The sequence below is a fragment of the Cricetulus griseus genome, unplaced genomic scaffold (genome assembly GCF_003668045.3).
Source record: "Cricetulus griseus strain 17A/GY unplaced genomic scaffold, alternate assembly CriGri-PICRH-1.0 unplaced_scaffold_13, whole genome shotgun sequence".
NCBI lineage: Eukaryota > Metazoa > Chordata > Mammalia > Rodentia > Cricetidae > Cricetulus > Cricetulus griseus.
The window spans coordinates 408,411-428,983 of NW_023276842.1; the positions used below are offsets into that span (position 1 = coordinate 408,411).

Genomic DNA, 20,573 nt, shown 5'->3' on the forward strand with positions numbered 1-20,573 from the left:
GAAACATTACATCAGTAAAATACAGTATTCTATTCAAATTATTATTATATTGTCATTTAAGAAAAGAGCAACACAATATATACTTATGCTGCCATCTTTCTGTATTTTTGTCAGTTTATTCTTGGGGACTAAATACCCAAGCAATGGTGTCCCCAGGATTACACCTATATCCCCATTGTAGGTGGGTAGTGCCTGAAAGGATTATTTGTTTTCTTGGTCACTGTAGGAAAGGGGATCTTTAAGGACGAGGCTCCTACTCCACCTCTGAAGTCTTTTGTAACAGAGCTTTGTGGCAGGTTTGCAACTTTCTCCATTGGAATGCTGCTGAGGTGACAGAGGGGGTCTTCACTGAAGACAAGGCCTCAGCATCTATTGTGGAGACTAGGTGGTGCCCTCCACCCTTTTGGGATATGGGAAAGGCCTTGGCTACACTTATGTGGCTCAAGGCTGACCAGCCATGGTCCCTGTGGGCAGAAGGGAGAGGATTCAGCTTTTTATCCCTTGTTCTTCCTGGGATGGCGAGTACTCTGGGCAGAATCAAGGCCCTGTGTTCTTTACCACAGGTGCATCCAATGAGTAAAGAGGGTGAGAGATCCTCTACCCACCACCAAGCTGTTCCTGTTCCTAGGGGGTTCTGCAGCCCTTTTTGTAAGTTGTAGCATTAAGTTAACTTGAAAGATGAATCTAGCTGTGCCCAGTAACTCTTAATTGGCTGGCTGACTGACATTTGACATTGGTATGTTTGACTAATAAGTACTGATGCCTTTTTGTGGATAATTTGACGTATCCTAGTCTCAATTTCCGGCCCTTCCCCCACCTCTAAGTGGCACTAACTCTTCACTCCTCCTCCTGTCTCCTCTCCCCCTGCCACTTCCCCTACTCCCCTCTCCTGACTCTCTGCTTTCCTCCAAGGCTTCCCTTGCTGCTCTCCTCCCTCTGTTCCCTTGCCCTCTGGCTGCCTCCTCCCCTAATTCCTGTAGGGAGACACTGTAGCCCGCCTCCCTCAAGGAGCTAGCCACAGGGTAGTGCCTGGCACGTGCATGAGGGCGTGGTCAGGAAGGTCAAGGAAGACATGGAGGGAATTCTTAAGAGACAGCAAACAAGAGTCCCTTCTCTCTGGCCTCCCCAGCTTGCTGCCCCTGGGCACGCTCTGGCTTGCTTTTGGATGGTGTTAATCTCAATAAGGATATCTTAACCTTATGGACTACAGATCGTCTTCGCTCCTGTTACACCTTCCTCATGCCCCTCTCTTCCCAGTCCTCTGCTCAGGTGCATTTGATCAGGTAACACACAGTTCAGATCTTTACCTGTGCTGTCTTCCCCAAAAATGTGCACGCAAGTGCAGCAGTAGCCAGTGTACAATTTGTTGCACCTGAAAATCCAAATAAAGTCAGTCTTCGGACTTCATTGGGCGTCTTGAGCTGCTGCCTATGCATTTCAATTTTGTTCACTTTTGTAATTTGAATTTGTTTTTCTTCATAGAACACTTACCAAGGCAGAGAAGGATGGAAATATCTGACTCTTGAGTGTAACTAGAAGACCAAACGAGGAAAAATGGATGCAAGACAAAGGCAGTGCCCTGAACCCTTCCTCTGCAGTGACCTCTTCAAAGACCTCAGCCATGAAGAGAAGTCAAGCTAAAAGGTAAGGTTACACAAATGGGATGTTGACTTGGAGAAACTAGGGTTAGGGTTAGAATTGGGATTAGGGTTATACTCGCAAATAGGTTTAGGGTTATACTCACAGTTAGGGTTAGGGTTAGGTTTCAGGGTTCAGGAGTAGGGTAAGTATTAGGGTTATGTTTAGGTTTCGGGGTTACTCTTGAGGTTAGGGTTAGAGTTAAAGTTAGGGTTAGGGTTATGGTTTAGGCTTAGGGTTGGTTTTAGCAATAAGCCTAGGGTTAGGTTTAGGGTTACAGGTTGGTATAGGGTTAGGTTTAGGGTTATGTTTAGTGTTAGGGTTTAGGGTTGTGGTTCTGGTTAAGGTTACCTATAGGGTTAGATTTAGGGTTAGGGGGTTGGGGTATTGTTAGAGTTCAGGATTTGGGTTCAGGGTACAGGATTATGGTTATGTTTATATTTATGGTTAGAGTTAGTGTTAGGGGTAAGGGTTAGGGTTCATGATTTAGGGTTATTGTTATAATTAGGGGTAGGGTTCAGGGTTAGAGTTAGTGTTAGATTTAGAGATAGAGTAAGGGTAGTGTTAGGGGTACGGTTCAGCTAAGAGTTAATGTTAGGGTTTATGGTTAGGGTTCAGAATTATGGTTAGGTGTAGGAGTCTGGGATCAGGGTTAGGTTTAGGGTTAGTGTTATCCTTAGGGTTCATGGTATGGTTAGTGTTGGTTTAGGGTTAGTGTGTTGGGACCCAGCCCCTGTAGCGTGTCTAAGAGTTGTTTTCCAGCATAACCACAGGTACCTCCTGTTTATCTGACCTCACCACACTAGATCAATCTCCTGTGGTGAACCCTTTCACCTGGGGTTTTTGTAAGTTTATATATAAAGCTGCACCACAATAAAGGTAAGAGACATTCTCTCAGAAAATCAACCTTTGTTTGTTGTTCATCCAAATCTCCAGGCTTTCACCCAATACTCGGACTTAGTTGTGGTTCAGAAAGCCACAAGTGGAGGTTTCACTGATGTTGGGAAAGAAAGGGGACCCTGACAGATCACCCTCAGAAGGCTGGCCAGCAAGGAAGGAGTTGTGAGGGTGGATTGCAAAGGGTACTAGAAAACAGGTACTTCAACTCCTGAGAGAATTGGATGTGGAAAAGTACTAGAAAATAGGTAACTCAACTCCTAAGAGAGCTGGATTGTAAAGGCACTGGAAAAGGGGTACCTCAAGTGCGGAGAGAGTTGGATTTGAAAGGTACTGTAAGAGTGCCTAAACTCCTAAGAGAGTTGGATTAAAATAGAGAAAATATACAGAGAAAGTTTAAAGAGACAAGGTTCTGGTAAGATCTCATTTTAACTTTGGATTAAGTAATAATGCTTAGAAAATTATTAAAGAAATATGGGAAATCCTCCTCTGAGGAATCCCTCTCCCCTGACCTGTGCATCAGCAACCCGCTGACCCAGAAGCCCATGCACTTGTCTAGTAGAGCCTGCTGCAGGCTCCAGTCAGCCGGCAACAATGTGGTGTGCACTGGCTGGCTGGGGAAATTGCCTTTAGAGAAAAAATTGGGGCGGTATGCTTGGAAGAAACGCTGGTTTATCCTGAAGAGAAGTCAAATGAGTGGTGACCCAGATGTTCTAGAATACTATAAGAATGAACACTCCAAGAAACCCCTGCGGATCATCAACCTAAACTTCTGTATGCAGTTGGATGTAGGCCTGACCTTCAACAAAAAAGAACCCCAAAGGAGTTTTGTGTTTGATATCATTACCAATGAGCGCACCTTCTACCTGATGGCTGAGACAGAGGCTGACATGAATAGGTGGGTCCAGAACATTTGCCAGATTTGTGGCTTCAGTCAGACTAAAGGGAACACTGATACCCTGAGAAACTCTTCTTCAGTTAATCATAGTCTCCGCTCTACTCCAGCTGAGTTCACCAGCTCCAGTCAGCACCTTCTCCAAACAAGGAGGTCCTCACCCCTTTTACACTCTAGCCAGCCCACTGTGTCAAGCCACATCCAGCCTGCCTTGTCCACCAGTGCACCTCAGGAGTATCAAAACTTGCACCAATGCCTAAGCCAAAGGACAGAAAATGCCAGAAGTGCCACCTTCTCTCAGAGCACCAGACAGGAGAGTGAGTGACACAGCCACACAAAACCTTGCCCAGGGCGATAGACACTGTATCAGCAGAGACAGTGGTCATGTCCATGGCTTCTATAGCATTCCCAAGCCAAGCAGACAATTCAAAGAACATGCTTTTGACCTCCCCCAAAGCCGCACTAAGGGGAGCCTCACAGTGTCTGAGGCAGATAATGAGAATGAGTACACCTTCAAGGTACCCAGCAATACCCTCTGTCGGGAATTTGGAGACCTCCTAGTGGACTCAGCCATAGATCCCCCACCACAGCACCCCAAGATACCTTGGTGTGGTAACCCTCAACAAAGACCTCCAACCAATGACTACAAGTACCCAATGCGAGGCATAGAAACCGTCTGCTGGTCTGCTAAATCCCCAAAAAGGACTATCATGGGTAAATCACACAGCGGCAGCTCTGATGACAACTGTATGCCCATAAACCTAGGTTCTTCTACCCTGCTGGCTTTGGAACAAACAGGGGACAATTCTCACAGTGCCTACATCCCCATGAACACAGTCCCCCATCACTTTGACCCACTGGGCCATCCATCCACAGCCCTTCCTATTCATAGAGTCTCCAGCGGAGAAAGGGAAATCCAGCCACCCCCAATTAATCGCAACCTCAAGCCTGGCCGAAAAGCAAAGCCACCACGCCTTGACCTGAGAAACAACACTGTCATCAATGAGCTCCCTTTCAAGTCACCTGTCACCAAGTCTTGGTCCTCCCAGTACTGCCATTCCATCTCAACACAAAACATGACCAACACAGGCTCCAGAGACAGAGAGGAGAACTATGTCCCAATGCAAAACCCAATGTGTTCATCCCCTGTACCCAGTGGCACTAACAACCCAGCTTTAAAAGAGAATACTGGCAATGTGAATTACATAACGCTGGACTTCCATCCAGTCTCCCTGAGCCCTCATCATAAGCATCCACATCATCTGTCACATCAGATGAGAAATGAGAATATGTCCAAATAGGTGAAACGCTGGACTTCCATCCAGTCTCCCTGAGCCCTCATCATAAGCCATCCCCATCATCTGTCACATCAGATGAAAAAGTGAAATATGTCCAAATAGATAAAATAAAGACTCAGGCCCTACAAAAGACAATAGAGGAATGGACAAAGATACGGCAGTCCTCAAGACCCTCCAAAGATGCAAAGCTATGGTAAGGATGGCCATCCCCCAACACATCCTCTCCTTTGTGAATTTTGTTTAAAAATATATGTATGTTCTATATGTATGGTGTGTCCACACACGGGTGTAAGAAGTGTGATTGTAAATGTGTGACTGTTGACACAAGAATGCTATTGTGTTGTCTTTGAGTTATTTAATTGCTAGGGGAGGAGCAACAGTTGCTAAAGTACAGGTTACTTGGGAGGGGAATTTCTACTTTTGTTTCCATGGAGGATAAAGAGCTGTGGATGCCATCCTGACTGGTGTGGTTTCATGGTGCAGGACCCCCTAAAGCAGAGGCCCAGGTGATCCAAATATTTGTTTTCATTTAAATATGGTTGTTTCGAAATGGTAATGGTCACAGTCAATCACTTTTTAAGGGAAAAAGAAGGAATAGGATATAGAAATAATACTTTGTCTTGGAATGGATCCTCATTTGTTGATACTTTGTATTGCAATGGATCTTCATTTGTTGATATTAGTTAGGTTTTCTAGATATATAGATAGATATTCTTCAAACCCTTTAAAGACCTATGGAATAAATGGCATTTAAGTGGTTTAGGGTTTTTCTTGACAGTGAGACTCAACTGCTACTGGCACACCAATTACATCTGAGAGGAAGATGGGGTTTGAAAACTCATTATAGAGTTTGCCTTTTACATGCAAGACTAGTCATTTCAGCAAGAAGCTGCTGAAATGTTTGACTGTTGTTTTACAAACTGGACATGCAGGACCCACAGGAAAATAAAGATGGACAGTCCTAAATGGTTCCTGCTTCATGGGAGAATCTCCCAGATTTTCTACCGGACACAGAAAAAAGGTTATTGACAAACTACCAATGCAAGTGAACAGTTTAATATTTCCTGCTTTACTGAGAAGTCTGCCAGACACATTGTAGCCTGTAGCCTAAAGACGGATGCCCCAACATTACCAAGACACTTTGGGTGACTGTCTAGAAAGCAAGATGTCTCTGTCAGTTCTAGAGTTTGTATATTATCCTTCTATGGTCTTTGATGGAGTTGAAGACAGATAGTTATAGTAATGCACTAAGATAGAATGGTTAAAATCTTATAGTTCTTACTTGATAACTGTTTTGTTATAGATAAAGTAGTGGGAGATGTTAGGACTCAGCCCCAACAGGGTTTCTATGAGTTGTTTTCTGGCATAACACAGGTACCTCCTGTTTATCTGACCTCACCCCACTAGCATCAATATCCTGTTGTGAACCCTTTCACCTAGGGTTTTTGTTAAGTTTGTATATAAGGCTGCTCCACAATAAAGATGAGAGACATTCTCTCAGAAAATCAACCAGGTGTCCTGTGGTTCATCCAAATCTCCAGTCTTTCGCCCAATACTTGGACTTAGGTGTGTTGCAGGCAGCCACATTAGGGTTTGGGTTAGCTTTAGGGTTCATGATTCATGGTTCATGGGTAGTGTAAGGGTTAGGGTTAGGTTTAGGTTTCAGTGTTAGGGTTAAGGATAGGTTTTGGGTTCAGGGTTAGGGTTAAGTTTAGGGAATAGGGTTAGAATTAGGGTTAGGTTTAGAGATAGGGTAAGGTTTAAGGTTAGGTGTAGTGTTAAGGGTAAGGGTTAATGTTAGGGTTCAGGGTTAGTTTTCAGAATTATGTTTAGGTTTAAGGTTCAGGGTTGACTGTTAAGATTAGGGTTTGGTATAGTATTTAATGTAGGGTTGGGTTAGGGTTAGGATTAGGGATTAGCCTTGAGGTTAAGATTAGGGTTAGGGATAGGGTTATGCTTATGCATATGGTTATGGTTATGCTTAGGGTAGGGATAGAGTTTTAGGGTTCAGTGTTCAGAGTTAGGGTTAGGTATATGTTTAGGAGATAGGGTTAGGTTTAGGATTAGGGTTAGGGTTCATGGTTAGAGTCGGGTTTAGGTTTAGTGTTAGGGTTAGGATTAGGATTCAGAGTTAGGCTTCCGTCTAGGGTCAGGTTTCACGGTTAGGGTTAGGGGTTAGGTTAGGTTTAGGGTTAGCGTTCAGGGTTATGGTTATTAGTAAGGTTAGGGTTAGTTTTAGGGTTGGGGTTAGGGTGAGGGTAAAGTTTAGGGTTAGGGGTAGAGTTCCGAGTAAGGCTTAGGGGTAGGATTCAGGGTTAGGGTTACTCTTAGGGTAATGGTTAGTGTTAGTGTTAGGGTTCAGTGTTCAGGGTTTATTTTAGGGTTAGGGATAGGCTTATGTTTCTGGTTAGGGTTAGAGTTAGTGTTAGGGCTAGGGGATAGGGTTAAGGTTAGGGTTCATGTTTAGGGTTAGGGTTAGGGTAAAGGGGTCATGTTTAGGGTTAGGGTTCCTTGTTCAGGGTTCTGGGTTCAGGGTTAATGTTATGATTAGGGTTAGTGTTATGGTTCAGGATTAGTGTCAGGTTTAGTTTTCAGATTTAGGGTTAGGGTTCAGGTTTAGGGTTATGTGTAACGGTTAGCATTTCAAGGTTAGGGTTAGTTAGGTTTAGGTTAATGGTTAGGTTTAGGGTTCAGCATTAGTTTCATTTCTATAGCTAGGGTTAGGGTTCAGGGTTAATTGTTAGTGTTCATAGGTTTGGTTAGGGGATAGGTTTAGTGTTTCAAGGTAAGGGTTAGAGATAGGGTTAAGTTTAGGGTTTAGGGTTAGGGTTCAGAATTATGTTTAGGGTTAGGTTTATGGTTCAGGTTTAGTTTCAGTATAAGGCTTAAGTTTAGGTTTACGGTTCAGCGTTAGTGTTAGGGTAAGATTTAGGGGGTAAGTTTAGGGTTAGAGTCAGGGTTCAGGGTTAGGGTAAGGGATAGGGTAAATATTATGATTATGGGTAGGGTTCAGGGTAAGTGTTAGGGTTAGGGTTCTTATTTAGAGTTAGGATTAAGGACTAGGGTTTGTATTAGGAATAGGGTTAGGGTTAGGATAAGGTTCAGGGGTAGGGTTATAGTTCAGGGTTGGGGTTAGAGTTAGGGTTACAATTCAGGGTTCAGGATTAGGTTTCAGTTTAGGGTTAAAGATTGGTTTAATGTTGGTGTTAGGGTTGAGAGTTAGTGTTAGAGTTAGGGTTAGATATAGGGTTAGGGTTAGGTTTAGGGTTTGTTTTAGGGTTAAGGATCATGTTTAGTGTTAGGTTAGGGGTATGTTTGGAGTTAGGGTTTGGTTTAGTGTTAGGGTTGGGGTGAGGGTTCATGGTAAGTGTTCAGAGTTAGTGTTATTGTTATCATTCATATTAGGGTTATGGTTATGGTTAGGGTTAGGGTTAGGGTGATTGTTAGGTTTATGGTTCATGGATTTGTTTAGGGTTTGGTTAGGGTTAGGTTTAGGGTTTAAGATTAAGGGTTAGTGTTAGAGTTCGGGGTTTAAGTGTCAGGGTTCAGGGGTAGGGTTATAGTTAGGGTTCATGTTTAGTGTTAGTGTTAAGTTTAGCGTTCAGATTTAGCCTTAAGGTTAGTGTTAGGGTTAGGTTTTAGGGTTAGAGTTAGGGTGAAGGGTTAGGGTTAGATTTAGGTTTAGGGTTTGGGGTTACTGTTAGTGTTAGAATTGGGTTATGGTTAGCGATTCAGGATTAGGGTTATGGCTAAGTTTAGTGTTAGGGTTGGAGATAGGGTTAATGTTAGGGTTAGGATTCAGGGTTCATGTTTAGGGATTAGTGTTATGGTTATGGTTAGGATTAGTGTTAGGGTTAGATTTTGCATTAGCTTTATGGTTCATGGTTAGGATTATATTTACGGTTAGGATTATGTTTCAGGATTCAAGGGTAGGGTAAGTGTTAGGTTAGGTTATGGTTTCAGTGTTAGGCTTGAGTTTAGGGTGAGGATTCAGGGTTATGGTTTGTGTTAGGGTTAGTGTTTAGGTTTGTGGTTATGGTTATAGTTACTGATAGTGTTAGGTTAGATTAGGGCTATGGTTTGGGGTAGGGCTAGGGTTTAGTTTAGAATTAGGTTTAGTTTAGAATCAAGGTTAAGTTTAGAATTAGTGATACCATTAGGGTTCTTGTTAGGGTTCAGGGTTAGGGTTAGGTTCAGGGTTAGAGTTAGGCTTAGTATTAGGGTTAGGCTTCTGCTTCTGGTTCTGGTTAGGGTTAGGTTACGCTTAAGTTTAGGTTAAGGTTTCATTGTTAGGGTTAAGGTCAGGGTTAGGTTTATGGGATATGGATAAGATCAGGGTTAGGGTTATGGCAAGGGTTAAATTTAGGGATAGTAGTGTTAAGGGTAAAGGTTAATGTTATGGTTCAGGATTGGGGATCAGAATTATGTTTAGGGTCAGGGTAAGGATTATGTTTAGTTTGAGGTTAGGATTAGGGTTAGGGATATGGTTAGGTTTAGGGGATAGGGTTAGTTTTGTGGTTAGGGATAGTGTTAGGGTTCAGTGTTCAAGGTTAGGTTTAGTGTTAAGTTTCAGGATTAGGGTCAGGTTTATGGTTAAGGGTTAGGCTTAGGTTTAGGGGATAGGGTTAGGTTTAGGTTTAGGTTTAGGGTTTGGATTCATGGTTAGATTTACGGTTTGGTTTAAGGTTTAGGGCTTAAGGTTCAGAGTTAGAATTAGGATTCAGGATTACAGTCAAGTTCAGGTTTAGTGTTAGGGTTATGGTTAGGCTTCCATTTACGGTCAGGTTTCAGGGTTATGTCATCTTTGGTTTTGATCTCAGAATGTTGAATGCTTAGGGGACTATAAATATTTGCACAATTTGTGGATGTTACATTGTTTGAAAATCTTGTATGAATCATTTATGCCTTCTCCCAAAAGTGCTGCTTCTATATTTCTCCAGGAAGGACACTACCCCTCCCACTTTTAGGGAGATATCCTCCTATTTGAAAATTTATCTTACACATTGGAAGTTGTGACACACAGACAGAAGCCAAAGGTCACTTTAAGAGCCTTGAAACATCTCCCCCAGTACTTACTAAGAAAAAAAGATAAAGTATAATAACATTTAAAATGTCAACAAGATTCAGTGGGCTAGAGGAATTATATGCAGGTCAGATCACAAGCCTCTTCCCATTACACATTCAGTTAATTATGTGGCATATAGAGCACCAAAGTCAAATTAGCAGAATCCCAGTGGCTTTAGCGAGAGCCTACTTCAAGACCTCCTCCAGGGTATGTAAAAAATCCATAAAGGTGCCAAAGACTAGACTTTTCTATCTGAAGGGTAAACAAAGAAACACACATTTTCTTTCTTTTTTTGGTTTTTTTTGAGACAGGTTTTCACTGTGGCTTTGGAGCCTATCTTTCCACTAGCTCTGTAGACCAGGCTGGCCCTGAACTCACAGAGATCCACCTGTCTCTGCCTCCCGAGTGCTGGGATTAACGGCATGTGCCACCAACGCCTGGCTTTTTGAAACACACATTTTCTGATGGTGACTTTCTCCTTTACATCTTCTGAGAGATCTCCACCTGACAACTCTGTCTCCACACAGCTATATTGTATATATACCACTGCATGTCTGCCTGTACATACAGACATCTCTCTCCTGACTAGCCATGCATAGCAACACACAGTCACAGCTCTTTTCTGTACAGATTCATCTTCCTTGTCTGCGCACAGCTGCATCTTTCAGCAGACAGACACATCTTTCCTTACACACATCTCTCTTACACACACATCTGTCTCCTACACAGTTACATCTGTTTTATCTTTCTGCACACTTAGCGACATCACTGCACATATTTCTTATAGTTCTTACATCTTTCACACTTTACTCTCCTCACAAATTTCTCCCACACACTCAGCTCATCTCTGCTTCACACTACCCTTCCTTTTCTCAGGTCTCTGTGCACATGTCTCTCTGCACAAATCTCCACGTCTTCCTCAACACAGAGCTCTTTCTCCATTGCTCTCTCTTCTACCTAGATACTCATCTTCTTCCAGAGGAAAAACTCTGGAAAATGTGAGTGATATTTTCAGGTCCATAAAGAATTTCTTCAGTAAACAGTAAAACAGAGACATTAAAAACCACGGTTATGTGCTGGCATCTATTGTCACACTGACCAGCCAATGAGCAGCCTTTCATGCAGCTCTAAGCAGTCAAGGACCCAAGACACTGAAATTGAAGACTTAATTATTGAAATTCAAGACTTCATTATTGTACGTTTTCCGTCTCTCATCAGCCCAGGATTAGTTTTACTCCCTCACATAGAACATTCCAAGACAACTAGACTTTGTCCACCAACCACAAAACCTATGCTGCTGGATGCCTGTCCTCATGGCAGCAATATTTCTCTATGTGGATGCTCAGTTATGTGTAGCACACATCTCTCTCTCTCTCTCTCTCTCTCTCTCTCTCTCTCCCTCTCTCTCTCTCTCTCCCTCTCCCTCTTCATAGTTTTGTCTCATTGTCTTCATCAACTGTCACGTCAAGTCCAACACCAGCCGTCACCTCAATTCCAACTTGAGTCACCTCCAGTCCAATACCAGCTGTCACCACAATTCCAACACCAGCAGTCACCTCAAGTCCAACATCAAGAGTCAACTCAACTCCATCAACAGCTGACCTCTCAATTCCATCATCATCTGTTACCACAACTCCAGCACCAACTGTCACCTCAAGTCCAACACCAACAGTCAAAGCAAGGGCGTTACCATAAGTTAAATCAAGTCTATCATTAGCTGTCAACTCAACTACATCTTCAGGAGTCACCTCCAGTCTAACACCAGCTGTCACCTCAAGTCCAACAATAGCAGCTACCACAATCCATCACCATCAGTCACCTCAGGTCCAACATCAGCTGTCACCTCAAAGTCATCACCAGCTGTCACCTCTTCTACTAATTCTTTTACCTCAATTCCAAAACCAACAGTCACCTCAAGTCCTACACCAGCAGTCACCGCAATTCCCACGTGAGTCAACTCAATCCAAATGGCAGCTGTCACCTCAAGCCCAACATAAGCAGTCACCTCAAGCCCCAAACCAACAGCAAACACAAGCCCAGTACCAGCACTTACATCACCTCCAGCAACAGCAGTCACCTCGAGTCCAACACCAACAGTTGTCTCACTTCCAACACCAGCAGGCATCTCATCGTGTATCTCAAGTCCATCCTCAGCTGTCACCTCAAGTCCATCATCAGCGGTGAGCTTGAGTCCAACACCGGCCATCACCTCAGTTCCCACTTAACTCACTTAAAGTCCAACACCATTTCTCACCTCAACTCCAACACCAACAGTCAACTCAAGTCCATTAGAAGCTGTTAACTCAACTCCAACATCAGCTGTCACATCAACTGCTTTCCCAGTTGTCACCACAAGTCCATCATCAACTGTCACCTCAAGTCCATCATCACCTGTCACCTCAAGTCCATCATCACCTGTCACCTCAAATCAACAGCTTTCACCTCATGGCAATCATCAGTTGTCACCTCTTCTACTACTTCATTTACCTGAAGTCCTACAACAGCAAGTTATCTCTATTCCCACTTGAGAATCATCAACTCCAACCCCATCTGTCACCTCAAGGCCAACACCAGCAGTCACCTCAGTTTGAACACCAGCAGTCACCATTATTTCAACACAAGCAGTCACCTCAAGTCCAACAACAGCAGTTACCTCAAGTACATCATCAGCTGTCACCTCAGTCCATCATCAGATGTCAACTCAAGTCCGTCTTCAGCTGTCACCTCCTTTACTGCGTCATTTACCTGAAGTCCTACCCCAGCCGTCACCTCTATTCCCACTTGAATCTGCTCAAGACCAACGCATGGTGTCACCTCAAGTCCAACACCACCAGTCACCCCAAGTTCTTCTTCAGCCGTTGCCTCAAATCCATCCACATCTGTCACCTTAAATCCATCACCAACTGTCACCTCAGGTCCAACACAGTCATCACCTCAATTCCCACATCAGTCACCTCACGTCCAACAACAGCTATCACCACAGATCCAACACCGTCAGTCACCTCATCCAACACCAGCAGTCACCTCACGCCCATCAGCAGCTCTCATCTCCAGTCCATCCTCATCTCACACCTGAGTCCACCATCAGCTGTGAGCTCGAGTCTAACAACAGCAGTCACCTCAATTCCAACACAAGCAATCACCTCAAGTTCCAAACCAAGAGTCCTAACAAGAACTTTATAAGCACTTACGTCAATTCCAACCCCAATAGTCTCCTCAAGTCCAACACCAGCTGTCACCTCAATAACAACACCAGCAGTCGCCTCAAATTCTACTTGAGTCACCTGAAGCCCAACACCAACTTTCAACTCAAGACCATGACCAGCAGTTATGACAAGTCAATCATTAGCTGTCACCTTAACTCCAACTCCAGTAATCACCACCAATTCAAAATCAGGGGTTATCTCAACTCCAACACCAGCAGTCACCTCACTTCCAACACCTGCAGTCACCTCACTTCCAACACCAGCAGTCACCTCAAGTCCAACAGCAACAGTCTCCTCAAGTCCATCATCAGCTGTCACCTCAAATACATCACCAGCTGTCATCTCCAGTCCACCATCACCTGTAACATCTTCCACTACTTTATTTATCTGAAGTCCTAACCAGCAGTCACCTCAAGACTCACTTGAGTCACCTCATGTCCAACAGCAGCTGAAATCTCAAGTCTAAAAACAGAAGTCACCCCAAGACCAACAACTGCAGTCACCTCAAGTTTATCATAGGCTGTCACCTCAAATACATCATCAGCTGTCACCTCAAGGCCATCCTCAGCTGACAATTCACCTCCACCGTCAGATTTCTCCCCACGCCCATCATCCGCTGTCATCTCTTCTACTGCTTCACTCATCCAAGGTCCTACACCAGCAGTCACCTCTATTCCCTCAGTAGTCACCTCACCTCCAACACCAACTGTCAAATCATGTCCAACACCAGCCGTCACCTCGTTAAACACCAGCTGACACCACAAGTCCATCACATCCAGTCACCTGAAGTCGAATATCAACAGTCACCTCAATATTACACCATGTGTCACCTCTACTCAAAAACCAGAAGTCACCTCATTTTCAAAACTAGCAGTCACCTGTAATCCACACCAGCAGTCACCTCATGTCCATCAAGAGCAGTCACCTCAATTCCATCCTCAGCTGTCACCTCAAGTCTAACAGCAGCTGTCACCTCAATCCCTCTTGAGTCACCTCAATTCCAACAGCAACAGTCCCCTCAAGTCCAAAACAAGCTGTCACCTCAAGTCCAACATCAGCTTTCAACTCAAGGTCATCATCAGCTGTCACCTCTTCTAATGCTTCATTTACCTGAATTCCAATAACAGAAGTCAACTCAAGTCCAACACCAGCTGTCACCTAACTGCAACTACAGCGGTCACCCCAAGTCCAACAGCAACAGTCCACTCAAGTCCATCCTCAGTTTTCACCTCAAATACGTCATGCAGAGTCACCTCAAGTCCATCATCTGCTGTCACCTCAACTACATCTTCAGCTGTCACCTCACGTCCATCATCAGCTGTCAACATAATTCCCACACAGGCAGTCACCTTAAGTCCAACACCGACAGTCACTTCAGCTACAACAACAGTGGTCACCTCACGGCCTTCATCAACTTTCTCCTCAAGCCCAACATCAGCTTTCACCCTGAGGTCATCATCAGATGTCACCTCAAGATCATCATCAGATCTCAGGACAATCACAACATCATCCCTCACCTCCGTTCCCACTTGCGTCACCTCATGGCCAAAATCAGCTGTCGGCACAACTCCAACACCAGCAGTCACCTCAAGTTGAACACCAACAGTCACCTCAAGTCCCCAACCAATAGCAAACACAAGTCCAGTACCAGGACTAACGTGAATTCAAACACCAGCTCTCACCTCAACTCCAACACCAGCTGTCACCTCATCACCTCAAATGGTTCACCAGCCGTCACCTCAATTCCAACAACAGCAGCCATCTTATGAACATCACCAGCCTTCACCTCAAGTCCATCCTCACCTCACACCTGAAGTCCATCATCAGCTGTGACCTCAAGTCCTACACCAGCTGTCACCTCAACTCCAACTTGAGGCACCTCAAGTCCAACAGCAGCTCTCACCACAACTCCCAAACCAACCGTCACCTCAAGTCCAACACCAGCATTCGACTCAATTGAATTAACATCAGTTACGTCAAGTCTGTCATCAGCTGTCACATCAACTCCATTTCCAGTAGTCACCCCAAGTGCAACACCTGCAGACAACTTAATTCCAACATCAACTCTCACCTCAGGTCCATCATCAGCCGTCACCTCACGTCCAACACAAGCTGTCACCTCAGAGCAAAAGCAGCAGTCAGATCAATTCTAAAACCAGCCGTCACCTCATCTCCATCAGGAGCAAACTTCACACCCAACACCAGCAGTCACCTCATTTCCATAAACAGCAGTCACCTCATGTCCAACACCAGCTGTCACCTCATGTACAACACCAGCTGTAACCGGAAGTCCAACACCAGCTGTCACCTCAATTGCGATACTGGCAGTCACCTCCATTCAAACATCAGGTTTCACCTCAAGTCTGACAATAGCAGTCACCTCAAGTACAACACCAGGAGTCACCTCAAGGCCAATCACAGCAGGCACCTCAAGTCCATCCTCAGCTGTCACCTCAAGTCCATCATCAGCTGTTACATCAGTCAACACAGGCGTCACCTCAATTCCCACCTGAGTCACCTCAAGTCCAACACCAGCTGTCACCTCAAGTCCAACAACAACAGTCAATGCAAAGTGAATTACTGTGAGTTACATGAAGTCTGTCATCAGCTGTCACCTCATCTCCATCTCCAGTAGTCACCTCCATTCCAAGACCAGCTGTCACCTCAAGTCCTACAACAGCAGTCAACCCAATACACCAACAGCAGTCACCTCAGGTTAACAGCAGCTGTCACCTCAAGTCCATCGTCAGCTGAAAGCAGGAGTCCATCATCTTCAGTCACCACACATCATCAGTTGTCAGCTCAAGTCCATCCTCAGCTGTCACCTCACATCCATCATCACCTGTCACCTCAACTACATCATCAGCTGTCACCTCAATTACATCATCAGCTATCACCTTAATTCCAACACCAACAGTCACCTCAAGTATATCACCAGCTGTCACCTCAAATCCAACATCAATTTCCCCCCCAGGGTCATCATCAGCTGTCACCTCTTCTACTACAAGAGCAGTCACCCCAAGTACAACACCAGGAGTCACCTCAATTCCAATCACAGCAGTCACCTCAATTCCATCCTCATCTGTTACCTCAAGTCCATCATCAGCTGTTACGTCAGTCAACACAGGCATCACCTCAATTCCTTCTTCAGTCACCTCACGTCCAACAACAGCTATCACCACAAATCCAACACCAGCAGTCACCTCATCCAACAGCAGCAGTCACCTCAAGCCCCCCATCAGGTCTCACCTCAAGTCCATCATCAGATGTCACCTCAAAGCCACCATCAGCTGTCACCTCACACCCAACATCCGCTGTCACCTAAACTCCAACACCAGAGTCATCTCAGTTTCAACACCAGCAGACACCTCAAGTCCAAAACCATTTATCACCAAAATTCCAACACCAGCAGTCACCACAGGTCTAACACCAGCAGTCACCACAGGTCTAACACCAGCAGTCACCTCAATTTACACTTGAGTCACCTCAAGGGCATCATAAACAACGAGAGCTGTCACCTCAATTCCAACACCAGCAGTCACCTCACGCACAGCACCAGTTCTCACCTCACATAAAACCCCATCAGTCACTTCAACTCCTACAACAGCCGTCACCTGAATTCCAACGCCGACTCTCACCTCACGTCCATCCCCTCAGCCATCTCAATCCCGTCCTCGTCTGTCACCTCAAGTCCATCATCGGCTCTCGTGACAAGTCCAACACGAGCTGTCACCTCAGTTCCCACTTGAGTCACCTGAACACCTCAACACCATCAATGTGTGTGCGTTACCAGAAGTTACATCGAGTTTCTCCTCAGCTGTCACCTCAACTCCATCTCCCGAGTCACCTCCAGGCCACCAGCTCTGACCTCAAGTCCAACAGCAGAAATCACCTCAGTTTCATCATCAGATGTCACGTCACATCCAAAGTCAGCTGTCACCCTAACTCCAACCCCAGAAGTCATCCCATTTTCAACACCAGCTGTCACCTCAACTCCAACACCTGAAGTCACCTCAACTCCAACACCAGCTGTCACCTCAAGTTCCACTCGAGTCACCTCAAGTGCATCTTCAACTGTCACCTCAGTACCTCATTAGCAGACACCTAGTGTTTGTCATCTGCTGTCACCACAAGCCCAACGTCAGCTGTCACCTCAAGTCCATTATAAACTGTCACCTCTACTACTCCTTCATTGACTTTCAGTCCAACAAGAGCTGTCACCTCAACTCCAACACCAGCAGTCACCTCAAGTTCAACACCAGCTGTCACCTCAAGTACAACCGCCACGGCAGTCACCTCAAGTCCTAAAATAGCAGTCACCTCAAGTCCACCAGCAGCTGTCACCCCTAGTCCATTATAAACTGTCACCTACAATACTACGTCATTGACCTCTAGTGCAACAAGAGCTGTCACTTCACTTCCAGCAGCAGGAGACACCTCAAGTCCATTTTCAGCTGTCACCTCAGGGTCATCATCAGCTGTCACCTCAGGGTCATCATCAGCTGACACCTCAAGTCCATCCTCAGCTGTCACCTCAGGGTCATCATCAGCCGTCACCTCAGGGTCATCATCAGCTGTCACCTCAGGGTCATCACCAGCTGTCACCACTTCTTCTACTTCATTTACCTATAGTCCAACCCCAGCTGTTACCTGAAGACACACTTAAGTCACCTCATGTCCAACATCAGGTGTTACCTCAAGTCTAAAAGCAGCAGTCACCCGAAGTCCAACACGAGCAGTCCCCTCAAGTCCATCATCAGTTGTCACCTCAAATACATCATCAGCTGTCACATCACTTCCATCATCAGCTGTCAACTTAATTGCGACACCAACAGACACCTGAAATCCAACATCAACAGTCATTCAAGTACAACACCAGCTGTCACCTCATGGCCATCATCAGCTGTCACCTCTTCTACTGCTTCATTTACCTGAAATACAACACCAGCTGTCACCTCAAGACCCACTTGAGTCACCTCATGTCCAACACCAGCTGTCACCTCAAGTCTAAAGAGAGCAGGCACCTCAAGTTCTACAGCAGCCGTCCCCTCAAGTACATCATCTGCAGTCACCTCAAGTCTCTCATCAGCCTTCTCCGCAATTACATCATCAGATATCACCTCATGTCCATCATACGCTCTCACAATAATTGCAACACCAACTGTCACCTCAAGTACAACAACAACTGTCACCTCAAGTACATCAATAACAGTTAACTTAATCCTTCATCAGCTGTCACCTAAAGGTCATCATCAGCTGTCACCTAAAGGTCATCATCAGCTGTCACCTCTTCTTCTACTTCATTGACCTATAGTCCAACCCCAGCTGTCACCTCAAGACCCACTTGAATCTCCTCAAGTCAAATAACAGCTGTCACCTCAAGTCTAAAAACAGCAGTCACCTCAAGCCAAACAGCAGCAGTCACTTCATGACCATCATCTGTTGTCACTTCAAGGACATCATCCGCGGTCACCTCAAGTCCATCATCAATTGTCAACTCACCTACATCTTCAGGTATCACCTCAATTCCATCATCAGCTCTCACCATAATAGCAACACCAGCAGTCAACTTTAGTCCAAGACAAGCAGTCACCTCAAGAACAACACAAGAAGTCACCTCAAGTTCCATCAAGGGCGTCATCAACTGTCCCCTCAATTCCTCATCAGCCGTCACCTCATATTTGTCATCAGCCGTCACCTCAAGCCCATCATCAGCTGTCACCTCAAGATCATTATAAACTGTCACCTCTACTACTACTTCATTGACTTTCAGTCCAACCAGAGCTGTCACCTCAATTCCAACACCAGCTGTCACCTCAATTCCTCAAACAGCAGTCACCTCACCTCACCAACAGCAGTCACCGCAATTCCAACACCAGGAGTAAACTCAAGTCCGTTACCAGCCGCTATGTCAAGTCCATCCTCAGCTGTCAACTCCATTTCCAGTATCACCTCAGTGCAACACCAGTTTTCCCTCAATTCAAACACCTGTGTTCACCTCAGCTCCAACACTAGCGGCACCTCCTGTACAACACCAGGAGTCACCTCAGTTCCTAAACCAGCAGTCTCCTCAACTCCAACAACAGCCGTCGCCTCAATTCCAACACCAGCAGTCGCGTCATCTCCGTCACCAGGATTCATCTCCACTCCACCCTCCTCTGTCACCTCAAGTCCATCGTCAGTTTTGACCTCAAGTCCAACACCAGCCGTCACCTTGATGCCCACTTGACTCACCTCAAGTCAAACACCAGCCGTCACGGCAACTCCAACTGCAGCGGTCACCTAACCTCCAACATCAACTGTCAACTCGAGTCCATTAGCGCCTGTTAGGTCAGGTAAACAGCAGAAACATCAACTCCAACACCAGCAGTCACCTCACGTACATCACGAGCTTTCATCTCAAGGACGTCCTCACCTCACACCTCAAGTCCACCATCAGCTGTCACCTCACCTCCATCTCCATAGTCACCTCCAGTCCAACACCAGCAGTCACCTCAGTTCCAACACCAACAGTCTACTCAAGTCCATTCCCGGCAGTTACGTCAAGTCAGTCATCAGATGTCACCTCGACTCCGTCTCCACTCGTCACTTCAGGTCAAACACCGGTTGTCCCTCAAGTCAAAAACCTGCATTCACCTCAGTTCCAACACGAGCAGTCACCTCCTGTACAACACCAGATGTCACCTCAAGACCAACACCAGCAGTCACCACAAGTCTAACACCAGCCATCACCTCAAGTCCAACACCAACAGTCACCTCAAGTCCAACACCAACAGTCACCTCAAGTACAACACTAGCAGTCACCTCAAGATCTTTATCATCTGTCATCTCAAGTCCGTCTTCAGCTGTCACCTCAATTCCAACACCAGCTGTCACCTCATGTCCATCACCTGCAGTCAAGTCATTTCTATCCTCCTCTGTCACCTCACAACCCACGTCAGCTGTCACCACAACTCCAGCACTAGCAGTCACCTCATAGCCAGCACCAACACTCAACTCATTTGCTTTACCAGGAGTTACGTCAAGTCCGACATCAGCTGTCACATCAACTCCATTTCCATTAGTCAATTCAAGTCCAGCAACAGCAGTCACCCCAAGTCCAACACCTGCTGTCAACTCAATTCCAACATCAGCTCTCACCTCAAATCCAATAACAGCTGTCACCTCTTTAATCACCAGCTGAGACCACAAGTCCAACACCAGCAGTCACCTAAAGTCCAACACCAGCTGTCACCTCAAGTACAACACATCCAGTACCTGAGGTCGAATATCTACAGTCACCTCAATATTACACCAGGTGTCACCTCTACTCAAACACCAGAAGTCACCTCATTTTCAAACCCAGCAGTCACCTCTATTCCAACACCAGCTGTCACCTCAATTCCTCAAACAGCAGTCACCTCAACCCACCAACAGCAGTCACGGCAATTCCAACACCAGGAGTAACTCAAGTCCGTCACCAGCCATTATGTCAAGTCCATCCTCAGCTGTCAACTCCATTTCCTGTATCACCTCAGTCCAATACCAGTTTTCCCTCAATTCAAACACCTGTGTTCACCTCAGCTCCAACACTA

General features: G+C 45.5%; 1 protein-coding gene across 1 annotated transcript; it reads left to right on the plus strand.

The window, feature by feature from the left end:
• The first annotated feature begins 3,080 nt into the window (after positions 1-3,080).
• Positions 3,081-13,398, plus strand: LOC113838874 (GRB2-associated-binding protein 2-like). Its single transcript, XM_035453710.1, is given in 6 exon segments — positions 3,081-3,746; positions 3,748-4,666; positions 4,756-4,913; positions 10,670-10,791; positions 11,702-11,973; positions 12,848-13,398. Coding segments are annotated over 6 exon segments (2,688 nt in total).
• Positions 13,399-20,573: the final 7,175 nt, after the last annotated feature.